The 23,483-nt window shown below is 35.6% G+C and overlaps 1 protein-coding gene and 1 long non-coding RNA gene across 2 annotated transcripts; one reads left to right on the forward strand and one right to left on the reverse strand.

Moving 5' to 3' along the window:
- Positions 1-4,619: 4,619 nt before the first annotated feature.
- LOC110799814 (protein SCARECROW 1) lies at positions 4,620-8,911 on the reverse strand. The gene is made up of 2 exons (XM_022005084.2): positions 6,597-8,911; positions 4,620-5,383 (listed from the first exon to the last, which is right to left on the reverse strand). The coding sequence occupies exons 1-2, from the start codon at positions 8,639-8,641 to the stop codon at positions 4,918-4,920; spliced, it is 2,511 nt and encodes an 836-aa protein (XP_021860776.1). The 5' UTR covers positions 8,642-8,911; the 3' UTR covers positions 4,620-4,917.
- A 7,655-nt stretch (positions 8,912-16,566) lies between these two features.
- LOC130460006 (uncharacterized) lies at positions 16,567-18,293 on the forward strand. The gene is made up of 6 exons (XR_008919802.1): positions 16,567-16,866; positions 17,010-17,114; positions 17,219-17,321; positions 17,415-17,443; positions 17,663-17,728; positions 17,864-18,293. It is a non-coding gene; the product is annotated as an uncharacterized lncRNA (long non-coding RNA).
- The last annotated feature ends 5,190 nt before the right edge of the window (positions 18,294-23,483 follow it).

A 23,483-nucleotide genomic window follows, 5' to 3' on the forward strand; every position in this document is an offset into this window, starting at 1 on the left:
TACTTTTATATTTGGTAATTAAGGGTGAAAATGAGCCGATACATTCCGTTAACTATTCGTGAACAAGCTCGATCAAAGTTCGGTTAAAACTTGTTTGGTAAGTTAATAAACAAGCTTGAACAAAAGAAATTAAGCTCATTTAGTAAATGGGTCAAGTTCGAACAATTAGATCATGTTCGGCTCATTAATGTTCGTGAATAACTCGTTTAAGGTCTTTTATAAGCGTAATTATGTTCAAAAATAACCCGTTCAAGCTCGAAAAAATATGTTACAGTTTATAACAATTGTAGTTTCTTTCTAGATCTTTTAAATGAATAGGAGTAAATAAAAAAAGGCCCAAGAACCATTATCTTCTAATTAAGGTAGCCCAGTCCACGTCGAGAGGCCTAATAGAGTAATACTCCGTCGTTGCTTAGGTTATGGGCCTTGTAGTCTGTATACGTTGTGGCCCAATATTAAAATTTATTGAAGTCTTGTTTGTGGATGTGATTCAAATCCTGTGAATATGAAGAAACTATGAACGTTGACAATTTGACAACCTACAAGGCTTTAATCCTTTCAAGACTAGGCTACATATAATCAATTGCATGTTGGTTCAGTGGTGATTGGAGCTGAACTTGGTAGGGAGAACTCGTGTTCGATCCCCCGCAACAACAATTGGGAGGGGACTGAAACCTATCCACCCAGAACTCGCCCCGAATTCGGATTAGCCCTAAAGGTGAACCGAACACCTCCGTTTTTTTAACATGATATACTTAGGGGCCGTTTGTTTCACATGGGGTAAAGGGAATAGAATCAAGAAAGAGTTTGGAAAGGAATGGAAAGGAAATCCCTACATTATCACAAGTTGTTTGGTTTACAAAAATCAAAAGGAAACCCATTCTTCCCACTACCCCTTCCCTTAATCTACAACCACCACTCTACCGCCATCCCATCCACCCATTACGCCCATTACGAGCACCGCCTCCCCACCCTTTCGAGGGAGGCTACATCGCTGGTAACCATCGGCACAATTACCCCATACCCGGGGTAAAATGGTAATTTCATCTCATGAGTTGAAAAGTCAAACAAAGTACTACATATGGGCAACAATGACAGTAATTAGTACAACAATGACAGTATTTTAATACAACAATGACAGTATTTATGCAAACGATGACAATACTTATATAACACTTGTATACATACTTTTACCCATTCATTTAATATGCAACACTTTTATCCATTTATTTAAGTGGTCTCTTTACTTTTTATATTTCATTACAGTTGTATACATAATTTCATTTTTTTGGGTGATTGTGACAGTATTTTAATACAACAATGACAGTATATATACAACAATGACAATACTTATATTAGAAATGACAGTACGGAGTATATAACAAGTTAACAACACTTTTACACATTTATTTAAAGGTGGGGCATGTTTTCAATTTTTTTATTTTTTAAAGTGAGTATGGAGTCCTTATTTCGCTAGTTACCAGCGATGTAGACAACCTCCACCCTTTCCCCCTCTTTCTCTCTCCTCTATTTTCTAGATCTAGTTTTCCGGTGAGATTAGGGTTTGTTTTAGGTAGTTTTTTAGATGATTTCGGTGATATTGGGGTTGTTTTGGTTGTGGTATAGTGGTTCCGGTGGCTGTAGCGAGTTGTTGGATGGTGGTATGGTGGTTTCGGTGGTATGGTAGTTGTTTAGTGGGTTTTGGGGTTTTGTTGTGGGGTGGGGTGTGGGGTGGGGGGGGGGGGCAGGTGGTTGGGTGGTGGTGTGGTGGTCAAGGATGACAAAGTGGTAGTTAAGTTGGTTGGGTGAAGGAGTTTGGGGGTTAGGGTGATTCCTGGGGAGGGGGGGATCATGGTAGAAGGATGTTGGAGTATCAAGTGGGTAAAGGAAATGATTGAAATGGTCAAACAAACAACAAGAAAGGGAATCATGACAGTTGATTCTCTTTTCCTTTCCTGAAAAACCCCAACCAAACTCCCCTACATTTAGATATACGACATTCATAAAGTTCTTTTTTTTTTCTCATTTTAGAGAATTTAAAAGAGCAAAAATCAAGAACGTTATTTGCTGGGAGAGGGATGGATGAAAAGACGAAATTCATAACAATAAAGTATGACAAGAGCTTCATTTCACAGTCTAGCAATTCGCCGCTTGATTAACTTACCGGTGATAGTCAATGACTACTCCCTTAAAAGTTATTATCTGTGCACTAAAGGATATTTTCATATCCATTGATGGTCCCTCTCACATTTTCTCAAATGTAAAATAATTCACCGTGTATCCCGGTGCCATATAATATGTATTACTAATCCCTCCGTCCAACTTTTTTTTTACGGATATTTCATGAAATACCCCCGAGGTTTATGTTAATTCACCAGGTACCCTCGTTGTTTCAGTAATCTACCAGGTACCCCTCAGGTTTCATTTTCTCGCATGACTTAACCCTGCCGTTAAGTGGCCGTTAGAAACTTTTTTTCACCAGGTACCCTCGTAATTTATTTCACCAGGTACCCCTGAGGTTTTTTAGATTTTCACCAGGTGCCCTTGTGCTTTATAGTAATTTCACCAGATACCCCTGCTCACCAACGGCTAGTTTTTTTAAAAAAAAACTAGCCGTTGGTAAGCCTTCTCTATTTAAAGGGGGAGCCGCTGCAACTCTTCACTACAAATTTATGTTCTTCCCCTTAACCAACTCATATTTTCCCTAATTCCCAACTCACCTTCAAATGAGCTCATATTCTCAATCCCAATCTTCTTCTACAACGTATCAATCCTCATAAGTTGTAGTTCCAAACAAAACATGCAACATATGTGGGAAAAAATTTGCAATAAGAAGTTCTGAAACAATGAAAAATCCTCAAAGACTATATTACAAGTGTGACTTATGTGACAACTTCAAGTGGTGCAAGGGAAGCATTGAGCAACCACTGCCAATCAGAAACAACAGAGGTAGCACAAAGGAAGGAGAAATTGAAGAAAACAGAAGCTTGGATGAAGAAATTCACCAAATGAAGAAGAAACTCAAGCAGCAAAAGAAATTAATGCATGGAACTATCAATATTGGCATTGTAATGTTTTTTATTCTAGTATTTGTAATGAGAAAGTGAATGATGACATTTCATCAATAATATGATATTTCATTTCCGAATTAAGTAGCTTTACAAAAGTGTGTCCCCGACACGCAAAAACTTTAAGTGTAGCTCTACAAAAACTTGCTCCCATTGGCAAAAGATATACATGATAAGTTTAGCAAAAAGTTATGCATAAATCACAAAATCAAGTACGCTTCCTTTTTCCCTTACTTGATGCATTACGTTGTTGTTGTGAACTGGAATCACCTTGATCTCCCCCTTGCTGTGAACCAGCTGCACCAGAACCAGCTGCACCAGCTGCACCAGCAGAACCAGAAGCACCACCAGCAGCAGCAGTAGCATCATCCTTCTTTTGCTTTGCAGTGGCCCCACCTCTGCATGTCCTTGCATTGTGTCCCACCTCCTTGCACTTACCACACCTCACAGTGCTATTTCTCTTTCCCCTTTTTGGATCATGTTTACCTCTTTTTCTCAGTTTAGGGGGTCTACCTGATGCTCTCTTCATGGGTGGTGGGAGGATAATAGGAAGGTCAAAAGAAGGCCATTGGGTTGGGTCAGGCATGGGGTGTATGTGCTCTGAGTAAGTTAACTTGTATGCTTGCCCTTTGAAGTAGTGAGACACAAAATCAGTAGCCTCAAATCTTTGGTGGTAAATAACCCTAAGGCCATGTCTGCAAAGTATGCCAGATATTTGCCATACTCCACAACCACAAGTCCTTGCATCAAACTTAATAGGGTATTTGACAGCCCCCTCTTTCACTTCATATTCCCCTCCCCCATCAACTGTTACAGAACAAAACCTGGTGAAACTAGCCGTTGGTGAGCAAGGATATCTGGTGAAATTACCATAAAACACAAGAGCACCTGGTGAAAATCTAAAAAACCTCAGGGGTACCTGGTGAAATAAATTACGAGGGTACCTGGTGAAAAAAAGTTTCTAACGGCCACTTAACGGCAGGGTTAAGTCATGCGAGAAAATGAAACCTGAGGGATACCTGGTAGATTACTGAAACAACGAGGGTATCTGGTGAATTAACTTAAACCTCGGGGGTATTTCATGAAATATCCGTTTTTTTTAGTTCATACAATGCTGCTTTGCCACACAACGGTCATGCTGATAAGTGATAACTTAAAGATTATTAAAATTCCATTAAAACAAATACTGCATTGATTAAAAAAAAAAAAAAAAATTGAACATCGGAGAGAATCTCTAGAAATAAAACACTAGAACAACATTTTCTAGAGTAATAGCCGCCAATACACATTCCTCAAGAATGCACCAATTTTCAGCTGATCTACATCCCTACGCTTGGGTAATTGGATTAATGCTTCTTTTAACGTAAACTAGTCAAGATATTGAAAATTTTATACACAACATTCAGTCTACTAATATCGTCCCTCTTTAACCAATAGTCCGATAGTCATAGACTAGTTCGGGCATAGCACAATCTGTTATATATACTTATATCTTATACTTATACACGGTACAATTCAATGCAATAGAAATTGCCATAATAGACTCATAGGTTTTGAAGAAGAAAATTGAAATAGCCCAAATAGATAATGGAAGGGACGATGAAGCGGAAGTTTAACGTCAAAAAGCATCATACATTTGATGTAACTCATGTAAATTAAACATATAAAGCTCTTTAAAGTCCATTTTTGCAATAGGAAACTAGCTAGCGAAGTGACCAGGGGAGAAAAAAAAAACTATAAGTATGCTCTCGCCATCTTCGAGTCCTAAACCCATTACATGTGTATGTTACAAGAAAAATCCCTCTAAACCCCATCACACATTACACCACATGTGAAGCCGCGTGCCCAACTACTGGCTCCTTGTGCAAACGGTGCTCATTGTATGAGCATGAGAAGGCCTCCACGCAGAAGCAGTAAGTAAACAAAGGTCCTTCCACCCGAGCTTAAGTGTACCATTGTCTTCTACCAAAGTGTATCCATCAGAAGGGAACATACCGAGAAGCAAGGTAGCTTGAGCAGCTGCATTACCTGCTAAGGAGATCCCTCTGAAACCGGACTGTTGCATTTTTTCTCTCCAACTCGCAAACTTTGGCTCTCCGCTCCTAGAGGGCCCACCCACGGCTAGGACATTTCGTATCTCCCTTGAAAGGAGTTGCTGCTCCACCACGTGCCTCTCCTCACTATCCTCCCCATAGCTTGCCCCTAAGGAATCAAATAAGGCTGAGTAGTAGTGGATTGCCTCAACAAATCTCCCTAGGAATGAACCTGTTCGGCTTAGATCTTGCTCTACCACTGTTACAACCTTTGGTGCCAATCTGCAATCACATTCATTCATTCATTTAGTACATTGTACACCATCATATATGACATATCTTCTAAAGTTCTATGTTTACGTTTCAATAAGCACATGCACCTCTTTGTTAGTATTGCGAGTTATTGTGTTTTTATTTTTTAAAGTAGACTAGTTTTCCATTTCAACGAATCATGTTCCATCCGTATCAATTCCATGATCATTCTCATTCATGAAAGTTATGGTATGTACTGGAGTAATTTTCAAACACCAAACGTACTAATAGGATAGCAAATTGTTAACAATCATTGGCCTAAAAAGTTAAATGGCATGCCCTAAGCGATAGGCGTAGAAAATCACACGTAAACACTGATGAAAAATCTAATCACTATGTATATGAAATGACAAAAGATTGAGACAACTACGCACTATGTTTTGTCAATTGGACTTGATGCTACAAATTTTACATGTTAGTCTCTAGTTCACCCACCACTATCACTGAAATCTCCTTTTCGACAAGTCAAATCCTGATTCAACAAAAGAACTCCTTCAGCTTACGGTTTAATATCCCCTCTTACCATTGAGCTCAGTTAAACTAAGTTTTACTAGTTATTAAGGCTCATCGATCATAACCTCAAACTAGTTATTAACAAGATCAAAATCATAACCTTCTGCCCCTGTTCTTTTCGACTTTATTTCATTTCAGTTCAGTTCAACTCAGTTCAGAAAAACCTAGTCTCCCTCCTTTCGAAACCTAGGCAGCCCCGCAAGACCTTATCCATCCTTACGAATGATAAAAGAAAATGGTAGTTCCGCAAATTGGACAAGTATTCTTACCAAATCCAAGTCAAATAACAAAAGTACAGTACTTGAATCTTTGATGCCCCATTAACATAAAGGTTAATGTGACAGAGTAAAAGTTATCAGATTTCCCTTAATTGTAGGACAGAGAAAACATTATTCAATAGATTGACTAGACTAAACTAGCTTAACAAAGTTGAAACTCTAATCAAAATACTACTTTCATCTTATTCTCACTTTCTCATATCCCCACCATAATCCACTTTTTGTAGTACCATGGTAATAGAAAAAAGGGGGATGATTAATTCAATAATCATATATTAATCATAAGTAATAATGATGCCGTTATTAGCATAATACTACGTGGGTGAGTTTTAGCATAACGAGAGCGATGATTTAGACAGTAAATAGGGGTAAAAAAGATGGATAATCTGTACCTTTGCAAGAGCCAAAGAGTGTTGGTATCAGACCCAGTAACATCATACAAAGAATGCTGCAACCAATGGACAGCAACAGCTTCTCTTTTACTCACATGCAATCTTTCCAAGTCCAAATTCCCAACCTTCTCCGCCACCGGTATAAACTCAAACGGCAACCCCAGTTTCTCGGCGAAATCCGATAACCGTTTCCCGGTTGCTTCCAGGGTTTCCATTGACGTCCCAAGCCCAGTAAGCCTAACAAAGGGGGGTCCACCGGGTCGAGACGCTAAAATGTGGAACAGTCCGGGCCATTGTAGGCCCTGCATGATATCGAGATCAATAATGTGAACTCGCTCTTCTCTTTGGAAGGCCTCTTGGATTGCTTGGTTGGCCGTGAAGTGTGAAAATTTGACAAAGGGGCTTATACCGTTGAATACTTGGAATGCTGAAACTAGTTTTTGGTAATGGGGGATTGAAGGTAAAGAAGTGTGTATGCCCAGGCAAGAGGTGACTAAGCGGGCCGACATGGCTTCGGAGAAGTAGGCCGCCACACGCTGCGCGGCGGTCCCGAACGGGGTGGCCCATTCGGAGATTTCTACAAGCATTTTATTAGCGTCTTCATATTTGTCAGCGGAAACAGCTTCGGCACACTGGAGTAGGAGTGTGAGGAGGTGTAGCCCTTCTTCGTCCCTCTGTCGTTGCCTAAACTCCTCCCTTTCCCTCGCCTTTGCCACAGCAGTGATTTGTTGCGGTGGCGGTGGCGGAGGCGAGGGAGCTGGTGGGGATACAGTAGCTGATGGGGATTCCTCTTTCCTGGATGACCCCACTACCGGATCAGAATCCCGAGAATTAGGATTCTCGGTATTCTGATTCGAGTTCCCCTCCACAGCGTGGGATATCATCTCAGACTGGGGAGGGTTTTGATTCGGGATTGGAATCGAGTTTGCATTGCTGTCATTACCACTACCCACACAACCTTCATTAACAGGCGGCGGCGGCGGTTGTGATGCTCTGGGAAGCGATTGGGGAGGCGCAGTTTGATCACCTCCCCAACTGATGTTTGCACTACACTCAGGAGCACCAAGAGCGGAAAAATATTCAATGTCACTCAAGTTATAATAAGCCTTATTTTGCAAACCAGGTTGACTTGAACTACTAGTATTAATATTATTATTGTTATTATTAACCCTCGAAAAACCAGCTTGTTGGTGATTCTGTTGCTTATGATAATGAGAAATGGCATGAGGATGCGGCGGAGGTGGGGGTTGTTGGGGTGGTTGAAGCGGTGGCGCAATGAGTGGGTCCGCCAAAGAGCGTAGCCTAAACTCAATAACAGCACCAAGGTTAGGGTTACAAGGGTAGATAATCTCCCTAACATTCTGAATTAACTGAGGGATAGAGATGGAATTAGAACTCTGAATCAAATCCTTGATTATACCATCAACCCACCCTGGATCCTCTATCGAAGTACCACCAACAACCGAGCTCGAAACCAAACCTGAACCCGAACCCGAACCCGAAAAAGTAGTCATACTCATACTAGTATTCCTGTTATCATTAGACCGGTCCACCACAGGCGGAAACAACGGCAACCCAGAAAACCCACAAACAAGAGGCTGCTGTTCAACCCCGCCACTCCCACGGTCCATCAACGACCCCTCGGCTAGGTTAAACACACCAGGGTCGTTAACAGACGTAAATTGCTGGTGCGGTTGTTGTCGCGAAACCAAACGATGATCAATAGTGTCATGATTAGAAACATTGGAAGCGCGTTCCATTTCGGAAGCGGTTCTTTTGCGGACCATTTTGGAAGATTCAGGAGGAGTGGGAGGAGTAGATTGGGGAATATTATTAGACATTAGAGGAGGAAGAGGAGGAGAGAGAAAAGGGGAGTAGTTTGAAAATGAAGGATGACTGTTAATGTAATTGTTGTTGTTGATGATGGTGTTGTTGTTGTTGTTGTTGATGTTGTTGTCATAATAAGGAGAAGGGGAAGGAGAAGAATAAAGAAAAGGAGGAAGGAGGATATTAGGGTCAGGAAAGAAAGAAGAAGAAGCAGCCATACAGAAAGAGGAGGAAGAGGAAAAGGCTGGGTGGGGACGAAGAAGGGGAGGTGGGTGGTTGTGTTTTTTAGGGGAGGGGGGAGATTTACAGATTAGATGTTAGAAGAAATGGATGTGTTCTGATTGTCGCTATTTTTCTTGACTCATTTTATTTGGCATCCTTAACATGGGGTTTCTTACCTTTATCTCTATTTCTTGTACTTTACTACTTTGTTTATCTTCCTTTTTTTTTTAACCAAGTACGGAGTTACTAATCTAATATGGGGTGGTTTGAGAATCAAATTTCGTCCTTTTCAACACCTCAGTTTTTTTTTGTTTTTAAAAGAATTTGGAGGATGACAATGAAAATTTAGTAAGATTATCTTGTTATTGAGACAGGTAGCGGAAACTCTAGTTTTGGTAGATCATGAATGTCCCCTCGTGTATTCTGAACATACGAATTCGAGTTGAAGTATTACCCTTCATTAAATTTGTTTTTCTTTTTCAAATTTCGATGATGATGAGGAGTAGTAAAATTTAGTAACACTATCTTGCTGTCAAGGCTGGTGGAGGATAGTTGGATAGGTTATAGATATCTTTTTGTCAAACCCATATCTTATATTATCAATTGTAATCTTTATAGAGTTTATCATAGGAAAATTTTTAAAAGTAACTAATCGGGTATGTATATATGGGTTGATTTTTGTAGTTTATTGACTAGATAAAAGAAAATATAGTTTACATTAAGAAATGCCAAGTACACAATAAAACATTTGGTATGAATGTTTGATCGATTTGGAATTGTGTTGGCGGTGATATGATTCAAATGAAGCTTCTATTTGTTACAGGAGTGGTAAACTAATTAGGACACCTGTTTTTTTTGTTTCAATTACAAGTAGTCAAGTACATATCAAATTTGTTCTTGTTGAAAGCATATTACTAGAGCCAATGTATTGACAAAAATTACATTGAATTACTCCTAGAATATAGCTTAACTCTATCCATGAATTTGTGATCCCTCCAAAACCTAGCTGTATAAGACAGATTCTAATTAATCTAATTATATAAAACAAAAAGTTAATCCTAAATAAACAAATAATTAAAGACTATGTTAACGTTGAAAATGAAACAAACATTCTTAGAAAATGTGCTTACCTTGAAAAGTTCACAATTTCCCAAAACCCCAAGAAAATTAAAAAAAGATATTAGCACGAAGATCATAATGAGGGGACCTACTTTTTGGTTTTTATTTTTAAAAATTTTGCAAGTCTCGATATTGAGTAGGCAAGTAGCGATAGAAGAAAGACAGAGTCAAAGAAAAAGCCAAAAAAATGAAAAAAAAAGCTGACAAGTGAAATAGATGCGAGTATTGAAAGCAAAATGTCAAACACTAACGTCGCATTTTCGGGAACTCATTCATCTTCTCTAATCTTTTTAACCCAAACCCAAATTATACAAGTGAGTGGATGATTTTACAGCACTCCCTTGGTGTTTTTTTTAAAAGTTACCCTTCCTTTTCTTTTTGTTTGTTACGGAGTACGTTTGGAGTTTTACACGTTTATTAACGTATAATAAATATTTTTTTTCTTTTTTATTAAAAAATAAACTTAAGTAAAACCTCAATTTACTAATCATTACAAAACCAATAAGATTGTTTTATTTATCAAAAAGAACCAATAATGGAAAAGCACAAAGATTGCTAACTTAACATACTTGGAAAATTGTAAAAAAAATTAATGAGTTGATAAATTGGACCAATTAAAATTAAAAGATGCACAAAAAATTATAGTATAATAAGTTTATAAAATAAAATATTCTCCCATGTAACAAACATTGTGAAACATCTTAAAATAAATATGTAACAAACAAAAAGAAACGGAGGGAGTACATGTTAATCGGCATAAGTAAGGAGATATAATTCCTCTGTTACGGAAATATTGCACCATTTATTTTTTACACTATTCACATTACGACTTTGGCCATTTTTTGTGATTGGTACGTAAGGAAATTTAGTCATGTGGGGTCATGTTAGATTCGTATAGATATATATTTTCTAAATATTAATTTTTTATAATTTTTATTTACACACAATTTGAGATATTAAGAGTCAAAGTAATGGTTAGAGGAGTAAAAGTCAACCATGATGCGATATTTTCGGAACGGAGAAAATAGTTGAATTTGATTTAATATAATATAAGTGTGCTAGTTGACAATAAATAAAACATAAAAGAAAACAAGTAGGTGTAAAAGTTAACAATATTTGAAATATTTATAATTTAAGTAAACTTATACGATTAAATAAGAACATCAATACTAAGGGACTCTTAGCCAATTTTTAAGGAGATAGGAATTTTTAGAGCTAACTCTTAATAAAAATGGGGTAACTCTTAACTCACTCTTATTTAGAGGTTGGTTATAACATCTTCTAAATAAGAGGTAGCTCTTGAAAAATAAGAAGGGGTGAGGTGGAATATTGATTGGTATTGTGTTTGTCTTTTGGCTTTTTGTTACGAAAATAAAATAAAAAATATTATAAAGTTATCTAAGAGTTAATGTAATTCCTCCACTCCGGAAATATCGCACCATTTATTTTTTACATTATTCACATTACGACTTTGGCCATTTTTTATGATTCGTACGTAAGAAATTTTAGTCATGTGAGGTCATGTTATATTTGTATCGATATATATTTTATAAATATTAAATTTTTATAATTTTTACTAGCACACGATTTGAGATATTAAGAGTCAAAGTAATGGTTAGAGGAGAAAAAGTCAATCATGATGCTATATTTCCTGAACGGATAATGTATAAGAGTTACTATTTTATTTCTTGTATTTTTGGTAGCTAACTCTTATTAAGAGTGATGGTGAGGTGGATGAGGTGAGATACTAGAGGGGGGGAAATAAGAGTTACCACTATAATTGATGCTCTAATTTAAGTACCCTTATAGGAAAGTGAAAAATAATAAATATTTCTTTCGTTCTTTTTTAGATGACACAATTATTTAGGCACATTTACCTATATACGAGTTCAAACATTAATATCTCTCATTATGGATAATAAAAAAAAATAAAAAAAATTGATGTTTAAAAAATATTTAGTGAGACAAATTTAATAAGACCCCACACGACTATATTTTTTTTATTAAGTATAAATCACAAAAGAAAGTCAAATGAGTTTGTGTGACTAGTGTCCAAAACATAATTGTGTCATGTAAATAAAAACAAGAGAAGTAATTGAGAATGAGTGTAAAAGTTACTAAAATGAAATTGTAACTCCTAAATAAAACGGGCTTAAATATTAATTCTGACTCCTTTAAAAATGCGGAGGGAGTATATAATTATCGACACCCCATTGTCTTTGCTCCATCTATTAGTATTAATTTGTCTCGTCCTCTCATACTATTACTTTGGCAAATTGGTCCCATTTGTAAACATTAACATTAGTTGTCCACCATTTATGACAATTTACATTTTTACTAAAGTTGGACATGTGTTTGGTCATGTAGATCTAAGTGTCAAGCTTAGTGTCTTCTGTTTAGACGGGCCATGTTTAGAAGGGGCCAAGGATAAGGTAGTCGTTATGTGTTGCTCGTGCATCTCTTCTTTAAACAAAGCTCTTACATGGATTGTATCACGTGTCTTGCTGTCTCAGCGGGCTCTATCTAATTTTTATATTTGTAGGTTAATTTGTTAAAAATAAGTGTGCTAATGTACGGGTCGGACGCCATGTTCTTGTCAAAATTCTAAAAGGATTTACATGCACGACCGTCCGCGTATCTCACATTCTATGACAGGCTTACAAGTTACAACGTCTCATATACTCACAAGTCACAAGGTACAAGCACATAAGTAAAGAAATGTTGTGCGAGTATGCTCACAACCTCAATTATTGTCGATCGAGGCTAGGCGAGCAATTTGGACAACGAAGGTTGTTTAGTGTATTGCATAGGGAATCAGGCGGCAACTTAGCTTGTTAATTGCAGTCTCTCTAAAAATATTCGTCTCATCTTCGTAGATAGCATTCTTTGACCTTAATCATATTTCGGGGTTGATACTAAAGACGTGACTTTACCACGTTTAGTCCCCCTCGTAATTTGTTGTGTATTTTGTTTATTACTATGTTCTTTTTTACTTTGTTCTGAAACAGTCCCTCTATATAAAGAATTTTGATTGTATTATTCATAAGATACAACCAAAATGTATTACACCATAACTACAATAAGTATAGATTGAATGATTCTTCCAATTGTTAAACAAGTTTACAATGATGCTTATAACAATAAGATAACACTTTTTTGTTGTTTAATTTCATTCAAATAATGCATTCAGATTTTTGCAAAATTTCCCTTTTTGACTTTATAATGTTCAAGGACAAAATATACTCATAAACAAAAACCATTTAAGTCAAACCAAGTTTCAATTTTCATTACCAAGAAAAGATTTGCTCAACATGCATATGAAAGGGGCCAATGGCATCATCACTTGCATATTATATTTCCTGAACTTATGCATGAGAAAGTTCACAGTTGACATCATTGCATTTTTGGACAAAAGTTTGGCTATTTATGATTTTGGTTGAAAATAGTTAATGCTCAGTTTATATCAACAAGGAATTCCCACATATAATGACAAATTTATCAACTTGTGTAGTACGAGTATATATATATATGCACAATTGTTCTGCAACCTAACTCTAAGAGCTATTTTTATGTCTACATTTAGTAATAGTAAGAAAAATAAATGTTCAAACAAGAATCTAGAGTATGTATGTAAAAAAAAATAAAAAAAATTAGAGTACTTCATTTCTTTAGCAAAGAAGGTATACTTGATTGCTTGCATTTCTACATAGTTACTTCATTATCTCGATTAAGGCCCTGTTTGGCAACTAGCGGCTAGCTGTTAGCGGTAGCGGATTGTATTAGCAGTTTTGACTAGCTGTTGGTATTAGCTTGTTTAACTAGCTGATTGTATTAGCTGATTTTGTGAAAGTGTTTGGTAAATAGCTGATACATAATAGCCGTTTGATTATGTAAAATTACCAATAAGGACATTGACTTATTTAATTATAGAGAATTAGTAATTGCTAAATATATGAATATGTATGGTTAGATTATTTTGGAATTAAATGTAGTAACATGGAAAATAATTAAACAACATTCCTATAAAATTGAAAATGTAATTGTTTGGGAAGCAAAAGTGGCTGAAGCAAAGCTCGTGCTCTTGGGGCTGCAGTTGGCGATGGAGCATGGCTATAATAACGTAGTTGTGGAGAATGAATGCGTAAATGAGATCAATGCAATTCGCGAGCACGAGGAAAGGCAGAGCCATTTCCACCTTGACTATAATCATGTTTTTAGTTCTTTTTCTAATATTTCTTGGTTTTTTGTTGAGGTTTTTTTTCCTAATATTTCTTGGTCTTTTGTTGGTAGAAGTAGTAATATGTTGCCCACGAGATCGCTCGTTGCTTGTCGTGGGTCAATGGCTGGTGTTTGTTGGGTAGTTACCTTCCGTCTAATGTTATTTTGTGTTTAAGTGGTGATGTTTTAAGCAATGAAAATTAAGTGCCTTTAGGCTTCCTTCAAAAAAAAAATTGAAAAAGTTTGTTAATCCCATTAACAACTTTTACGAATATATATGCTTAAATGTCTAATTTGCAAAATAGGATTGAGTAAGAAATTAATACTCCGTACATTTTTACATAAATTCATATTATAAAAGAAACTCAATTTTTATCTTTAATTAAATTTTACAAGGTCATCTATTTAAGAAAAAAAATGTCAAGTTCAATAAAATTTAAAATAAAAAGGTAAGCAAATTAGTAAATTTAAGTACTAAAGTGAATAAAGAAAAGAAAAAAGTATATCAACCATATTTCACTTTGAGGACTAAATTGTCTTTTCAGCTTACCCAACACAATCCTCTAATTGAAAAAGCTACATGAAATAACTTTTTGGAATTAGAGGATTCATCCAAATCCTCTATCTCAATCCTCTAACTTTCAAACACCTCTATTAGAGGATTGAGTTGGTCAAACCTCTAAATTAACCAAATCCTCTAATTTTGGGTGAATCCTCTAACAACCAAACACAACCTAAGTTTTATTTATACGAGGTACTTTTGAGAAATACGGAATAGGTTAGACAAATCTTATTTGTATTATTTTTCGCCTAAGTGATTTTGAATTTTGCCTAAACAATCATGGTTTCAAATGCGGTCCGGAGAAATACCACTTGGATACCCAAAATCGAAAACAAATTTTTTGTATTGAGAATTGGGAAAATTGAGAAAATTGTTAAATGAATGAAGTAAAAAAAAAAGGTACTCCCTCCGTTCTTAAATATTAGCTCTGTTTTGACTTTTCAACTCGTTTCAACTCAATATTTAAACGTAAATATCTCCAAATACGTATGTTAAAAAATATAAAAATTTGATATTATTAAACTACACGTTAAGAGGACAAAATAAGATCTCACATGAATATGTTTTGAAATACGTATTGGAAAGAAATTAGAAGATTTTCTTCAATTGTGAATAGTGTTAATATTCCAAAAGGGACTAATATTTGAGAACAGAGGGAGTACTTAACGTTTGCCAGCAGTTAATTGATGAGCATACCATGTTATTATAATCAAGAAAAATGAAAGTAATTTTTTATTTATTTTAAATATTATATATCAGGCTTTCAAATGATTGGCTAAATAATACTCCGTATCCACTTTGTATTCGTCTAAAGCTATGTTCGGGAAAGCTAGCTTCAATGGGTAACTTTGAATGGCAGAGTGGCGAGTTGTGGTTAAAATAGGGAAAAAACTTTATCTACCCATCGGGTAAACTACCCACCACTAATAGTGAGTAGTGATAGTGGAATCCACGTCAGCATTAGTAATTGTTTTTTAATGTTCTATTAGTAGTGGGTTGTCTTCCCAGTGGGTAGATGTAGCAATGTCCGTTAAAATAGCGGGTCGGGTGATGTTTAGCTGATAAAGTAATGGTTGAGATTGTAAAATACGGAATACTATAAAAGTATACTTCCTCCGTCCCGGAATACTCGACCCAGTTTGATCCGCACAGAGTTTAAAGGACTTGAATTGACTTATTTAATTTAATAGGTAGTAGTTGATAGTGGGGTATTATTTTAATGTAGTTAGTGGGAGGTGGTTAAGAGGTGGGGTTGGGGAGAGTATGGGTTGAATTTTTAATTATTTTTTGTATGGAGTAGGGGGTAAGTGGGTTAATAGGGGTGGAGTGAAAAATAATATAATATTGTTAGAATATTTCCATTTTTATAAACATGTCAAGTATTAAAGGACGGCCCGATAAGGAAAACAGGTCAAGTATTCCGGGACGGAGGGAGTATATATTGTTTAAAATTTTACTACTCCCTCCGTCCCGGATTAGTTGTTACACTTTCCTTTTTCGTCCGTCCCAAATTAGTTGTTACACTTCTAAATTAGGAATGACTACACAATTATTATATTGTCTCTCTCTTCCCACTAAAACTTTTTTGGTCCCCACACCCTCTCTCATTCAATTAAAAAAATACTCCACTAACTCCTATCACATTTACTTTTTCAATAAAATAACAATTGATAACCAAACAACCACTTATCACCTAAAACTTTGTGCAAAGGTAAGTGTAACAACTAATCTGGGACAGAGGGAGTATAATTTTAGCAAACTCTACTTGCTACTCCCTCCGTTCCTAAATATTCCTCCCGTTTCTATTTTGGGCGTTCCTTAATGTTCTCCCTAGTTGGAATATATACTATTTTTGGACATACTTTTTTTTCCCAAAATACTAACTAATAGCTTGTATCTAACTAACTAAGTATTGCTGATCATGAGCGCAATCAAGGAATGATTATGTTGCCCGTTTCAGCAACTAAGTTAAGCATTTTCAAAGGATCAAATCTTAATTGAATTAAAACAAGACATTGACAAGGGACATGGGAACAAATTATGAACATTTTTGGCAACAACATAGATGGAGTTGTACTTATACCTGTATTAGTTCTTGTTTCAAGTAATGTGGTGTGTCTTTTCATCCCGAGTTTGTGCTTAATTATTGTAGGTTTATATTGTAAACTTGGGGCTTCCCTTTTTCTTGGGTCAGTTCTCTGCTGATTTAATTTATCTGTTAGTAACTTTGAGGATGACGATGAGGTTGTAGCATGCTAGCAGCTATGTCCAGATTGTGAGGCTGTCCACTCTTCCCTTCTGTTAAATCTTTGAAATAGGATGGTAATTACTAATTCCTATTTATATTGCTAGTACTCAAAGTTTCAGTTAGTCAGCTACACTATGTTTATTGACTGTGAGCAGCTAGCCTTTATTGACTGTGACTTATACACTTGAGTTCTGACTCTGGTAACACTTTCTTGTAGGCTAAGTATGACTTCAGTGAAGATGACGGTGCACACATTGAGAAAGCATTAAGGATCCGGTGAGCATGTGGTGCCAAATCAATAGCTAGGATAATTTATGAATTGGTGAGCTTCCTAGTACAGGTTTACAATAAGAATAATGAACAATGATTGGTGTCGTATTACTCTTTTCCTAAGATAATCATGTGTGTGTGGTATATATTTCCTAGGAACTTTAGGCAGAGGCAATTAGTACTGAGCGTGAAGAGGAGAACGATCTTGACATTGGTATTGTATTTGTCGCTGCACATCCATGGCATGATTTTGACATTGGTATTATATCTGCAAATACTCGTTTGTAACTTGTCTAGTAACATACAAGAGCTTAGTAAAAACTAATTCGCTGCTGTAAATTTCTGGTTGCAGGTCCTGAAGTACAAAAAATTGCCAGTTGTGTAAGTTTTTATGTCCACCTTGATCCGCCAAACCAAAAAATTTAATTCAATGTGTCACTCTGATTAAATAATGGATGTGAGATCTGAAAAGGGGTTGAAAAATATTATGCTTTTCTTATTTACTAAAAACAACAGTTTCAGACCTTAAATCAGCATTCAGAACTACGAAATGATCTGATATTAATGCTACAAGATCCTGATTTTGTTTATGTTATACAGGTTATTGAGATCTCAAAAGGAATCTAGGTCAAGTATGAACTGGACAAGAAAACAAGATTAATTAAGGTAATAGATCTATTCCAACAGGGTTATAGACTTGTAGCTATAATGTTATGTCACTTAACATATATGCAGACTTTACGGTTTTCTCTATTACCACTATGTTATGAACATTTGAATCTTTATGAAATAATTTCACAGGTTAATCGTATTCTGTATTCATCAGTGGTGTATCCTCGCAACTTGCACTTTTGATTGGTTTTATTGCCATTTTGCCTTGATCATGGCCATCAATTTCAACAGCTGAAGCGGTATTCAGTTAATATTATGTTTTGGAAGTGACCCTTGGTTGAGGTGGCCTTTGGAGAACTTGCTTAGATGCTATTATATGTAGGATTTTTGAAGTAAGTATACGGTGGCTATCTTTCATAGTACAGAGTATCTAGTCAAGCTATCTTTGGTCCTAAACTGCAAACCTGCTGTTAATAGACTGATGTTGTAATGCTGTACTTTCTAATACTAGTATGGCCTCGCCGCCTCGGTAGAACTTGTAACTGTGTGTAAGCAATGGATACTTCTTTTTTGATTTTAGCATGTAATAGCTACTATAGTTCGTATTGATTAAAAGATTGTTGCCAAATATATATAGTTACTTATAAGCTAAGTTTTTGTGTTGCCTCAACCAGATTTATTTTTAAAAAAATAAAAAATAGAGCAAAAAGGGCGACATAAGCAAGTTGCCCTGTTTGGTTTTGAACAAAAAGGGCAAACACAATTGCCCTATTAAAGCTATTTTAGAGGGCAAGATATAATCAAGGAGGATGAGATATCATTTGCCTTCCTTGAGTTCAACCAAAGAAGGCAAAAAATATTTGCCCTCTTTGATTTTGATCAAAAAAGGCGAACAAAAAGAGTTGCCTTGATAAGCTAATAGGACGAGCTAACAGGGCGAGTCGAGGGTAATTTTTTGTCGCCCTTAAAGGTTAAAAGGACGATATTTTTATTAAGCAGAGCGACTTTTTTCGCCCTCCTTGATCCTGTATGTTGTAGTGTATAGAGTCTTATAATGTCCTATAAGGTCCTAAGTTTCTATAAGCTATATGCACAATCTTGAAAGTTGAGAGAAACAATGTTCAAACAGTTCATGATCTTGCTAAAAGTTTTAGATTACTCCCTCCGTATTTATTTAAGAGATACATTTGGCCGGGCACGGGTATTAAGAAAAAGAATTGAATGAAGTAAAGTAGTAAAACAAGTGGGGTTGTGTAGATATTTTAATAAGTAAAACAAGTGGGGACCGTGTCATTTTAGGGGTGAGGGTGAGGTGTAGTTATTAAATTATTTGTTTAATATGGTGATGGGACATAAAATATATTAGATAGATTATTTAATTAGAAGGTAGGGTTGATAAGTTATTAAAAATGGCAAGTGTATCTCTTAAATAAATACGGCCGAAAAAGGCAAGTGTATCTCTTAAATAAATACAGAGGGAGTATATGGTACTAGTATTTCGTAATTTTTTAGTAGCCCTTGTCAAAAAAAAAAAAAATCTTACTCTCTCCTTTCCTAAATATGTGTCATATTTTGGATGAATGTGGGGGTATTAAGAAAAATGAGAAGTGTGTAAGAAAATCAATCATTGGGAGTATTTTTTGGTGGAAAGGATAAAATAGATAATTGTTTATTGATAAAGTACAAACAAAATTGGATGTGGGGATTGGAAATTTTGAAAAATGCAGAATGTGTAAGAAAAAATAATCATGATTTATGGAAAAGTTAGAAAATTGTATGCTCAAAAATAGAAACAGGACACTTATAAGGGAACGCTATTTTAGATACATGGCACATATTTAGGAACATAGGGAGTATAAGTTAAACAAAGTCTTATAAGTTCCTATAAGTTAAATTAGGCCCTATAAGGTACTACAAGTTCAGGTAATTTGAGATAGATAAGTTGAAGAGAACACACCCTAACACACTCTAGCAGTAAAATTGTTAATATTCTAGACTTCGCGGGAAAAAAGGGTAAATCCCATAGTAGACCTGATCAAACGGCGGGCCGGGCCTAGGCTTAAAAAAATCAGCCCGGTATGTCGGGCTGGGTCGGGCCAAGATCCAGGCCAAAAATTTGTGCCCAAACTCGCTATTTTCGGGCCTAAAATGCCGGGCTTTTCGGGTCATTTCGGACCGGGCCAAATTTATAACTAAAAAGGGTAATTTTTGTGTTTCCCAAACTCGCCCAAAAAAATTAAAATTTCTGGCCGGAAAATTATGTCCAAACCCGCAAAAATTTCGGTCGGGTCGGGCCGGGGAGACGGGTCGGGCTCGTCTTGATCAGGTCTATCCCATAGATGTGATTCTTGTCCGACCGTAAGATAAATGTATCATCTCCTTCCGTTTCTAAATAGATGCATGTATCACTTGAACTTTTGCATTATTTATATGTCGAGTTTGACTATATTTTTATACTAATATACAACTAATAAAATATTATTGTATAATATGTTGTTGGATTAGTCACAACGTATGGTTTTATAATTTCAACTTTTTATTACTTTTATCAACAAAAAAAATTAAAAATATTAATGTCAAAGTTATACATTGACAAATGTATTAGTGAAACTGAGATTTATCTTTTAAGAAACAACTGGAATATAAATTTTAAATTAAAATGATAATTGCATTATTCATTGGAGTACTACGTATAACATACTCCCTCCGTTCCGGAATACTCAACCCGCTTTGACCGGCACAGAGTTTAAGGGACTTGGATTAACTTATTTAATTTAATAGGTAGTAGTTGATAGTGGGGTATTATTTTAATGTAGTTAGTGGGAGGTGGGTTAAGAAGTGTGGTTGGGGGAGAGTAGGGGTTGAATTTTTAATTATTTTTTGTATGGAGTAGGGGGTAGGTGGGTTAATAGGGGTGGAGTGAGAAATAATATAATATTGTTAGAATATTTCTATTTTAGAAACAGGTCAAATATTAAAGGACGGCCCGATAAGGAAAATATGTCAAGTATTCCGGGACGGAGGGAGTATATCGCAAATATGAGGTGATGTAAATTGCAAATATGAGGTGATGTACATAGTTAACGAGTAGTACTCATATTATTTTAATATTGCAATTGAGTTTGGTCTAATGGTTAACATCAATGGTATGTACGCGATGTACGATGAGTTATAAATTCGAATCTTTCCTCTGTTTGTATTTGTAGTTGTTGCAGGGAAAAGAAATGCTATCTACTAATCTTAATAGAATATTAAATCATTAATATTAAACATAAATTTACGAAGGCAACATGCAAGTAAGCCAGTAAGGACATGAAAAGTGGGGACAGAAAGTATAGATTAGAGAGGGAGGCACCGTAATTAGAACCCATAAAATAAAGGTTAGTGTTTGACATTTTGCTATCGACTTGGGCATCAAATCAAAATCACGCAATCAGATTACACATAATTACCTTATTATATTCCACACCTTTTTTCCATCTTCAGTTACAACTTTTTCTGGTGGGGCGATAAATCTAAAGAACCCGGCCCATGTATGTCTGGAATCGGGTCATGCTAGCCTAAAACAAAAATGATTTAAAAACATAAATCAGACAAGAGTGACGAGTAAAGACCAAACTCTTAAAAAAATGCCATGACCAATTTTGCTTGCCAAAAATACCCTTAGCTAGCTTGAAGCCTTGAAGCAATACAATTAGCCAGACCATTAATTACCTCCTTTTATGGGCAAGTAAGGAGAAGTGACTTAATAGGTTGGTACTATGGGTGTTAAATCGGAGAAACGGATCGAATTTGGATTGGGTTCATATGTTCTAGTTGAAACGGGTTCATTTGGCTATCGGATTGGATCGGTGAAAAATTAATGTATCGGTTCAATTTGGGTTGGTAAACACAGGTTTATATCGGGCCGAGTTAATATTGGGTTGGGTTCATATCAGGTCGGGCTATACTAGAGTTGGGTTATGTTGGGTCTGGTTGTAAACGGGTTTAGTCGGGTTGTAACAGCTTCGGGTCAGATCGGGTTTGATCATGTCGGGGCGAGTCGGTATTTTTATACTCACGACGTTTGGTTTTTTATACTATTCACATATTCCACTTTGACTATTGTTGGTAATTTATATGTCAAATAAAACATAGTTATGTGGGATCTTGTTAGATTCGTCTCAATACGTATTTTCAAAATATCAACTTTTAATAATTTTTGCTTGAAGATAATTTAAGTTGTGCTAGGTGCTGGTTCAGTAGGGTCCTTCTTCTTAATTAAACTGATACATTTTTCATTTTTGATAATCAAATTTATTTAATTAAAAAATAGACGGTGCAACATACATCAACCAAACAATAATTTATTGTAAGAAATTTTGTTAAACACTACCTTAATGTTAGGACGTTTTGTGAATTACTACCTTATAAAAACTTTTTTATATTTTTCTAACTTACAAGTTCCATTTGTTTGAATAACACTACCAGTTAACGTTTGCTGTTAATATTCGTCGTTTGTGGGCCCACCCCAAGAGGTTCCCTCCATTTATGAACTTGAATTTACCCTTGAGTCCTCCCTTTACTTCCCTACCAACGACCTTCTCTCTTCTCATTTATCTTTCTCCTTTCTCTTTCCTCTTTCTTAATCCTTGTCCTCTCACCAATCTCTGTTCTTCTATGTCTTCTCTTTTACTCTCACCACAAATTGAAGAATCCATTAACGATGATATTGTACCTCTCAGCCATCTTCAACCAGACAAAAATACATAGGAGTCTTTCTTAATTTCGACCTAAGTACATACCAGTAGCATTCTTAAACCTTTTTGCTTCAATATGTGAATGACATAAGCAACTTCAATTCCTCCATTGGCACACCATCATCTTGCACTTCATAATACAAAGCCCAAGTTTCCTCACTGTAACCATGAAGTGCATAGCCCGTAATGATCGTATTCTACCCAACAGTAGACTTTCCTAGCATTTCATTAAAGATAAATTGAGCATCCCCAATTCATCGAATCAACTACACAATATAAAACCCCCAAATTTTTGTTATACAACTATCAACCTAAAACCCCCAAATTGAAATTAAAAACCCTAATTGAAAAGTCAAAACATGAAATCACAATTTTTTTATCCAATCCAAAACCTTAATTTTGTAATTAAGTTGTTTCACAACTGAATTAAAAGGTTTATAGCAATTAATTTAGCAAATTGCTTCGAATTTTATTTAAATCCAACAAGAACAAAGAAAATCCCTAAGGCTCTGTTCTTTTCACCTTATTTTCACTTATTTCAGGTCCGATAAGATAAGATAAGATAAGATAAAATAAGATAAAATAAGGGCCAATAAGATAAGATAAGATAAGTTCAGGGTCAATAAGATAAGATAAGATAAAATAAGATAAGTTCAGGGTCAGTAAGATAAGATAAGTTCAGGGCTAATAAGATAAGATAAGATAAGATACGGTGAGGTAAATATTACATAAGGTAATACTATAAGTTTCAATATGATAAGATAAGATAAGGGTCAATAAGATAAGATAAGATAGGATAAGGGTCAATAATACGAAGTATAAGATAAGATAAGATAAAGGTCAATAAGTTCAGATAAGATAAGATAAAATAAGATAAGATAAGGGTCAATAAGATAAGATAAGATAAAATAAGATAAGTTTAGGGCCAATAAGATAAGATAAGTGAAATTCAGGTGAAGAGAACACTACCTAATTTGAAAAAAAAAACCCAGAAATTGTTCTTGGTGAAAATATTGATTACATTTACCGTTTGATTACTCGAATTCCATATATCCCTTGCACAATTCCCT

The sequence above is a fragment of the Spinacia oleracea genome, chromosome 4, assembly GCF_020520425.1.
Source record: "Spinacia oleracea cultivar Varoflay chromosome 4, BTI_SOV_V1, whole genome shotgun sequence".
Taxonomy (NCBI): Eukaryota; Viridiplantae; Streptophyta; class Magnoliopsida; order Caryophyllales; family Amaranthaceae; genus Spinacia; species Spinacia oleracea.

Bases quoted from the DNA above. Each gene is read 5' to 3' on its own strand.
- LOC110799814 (XM_022005084.2), bottom strand. From the start codon at position 8,641: ATGGCTGCTTCTTCTTCTTTCTTTCCTGACCCTAATATCCTCCTTCCT. The intron at 5,384-6,596 runs GTACAGATTATC...ATGTGATTGCAG, and splicing joins ACTCTTTGGCTCTTGCAAAG to ATTGGCACCAAAGGTTGTAA.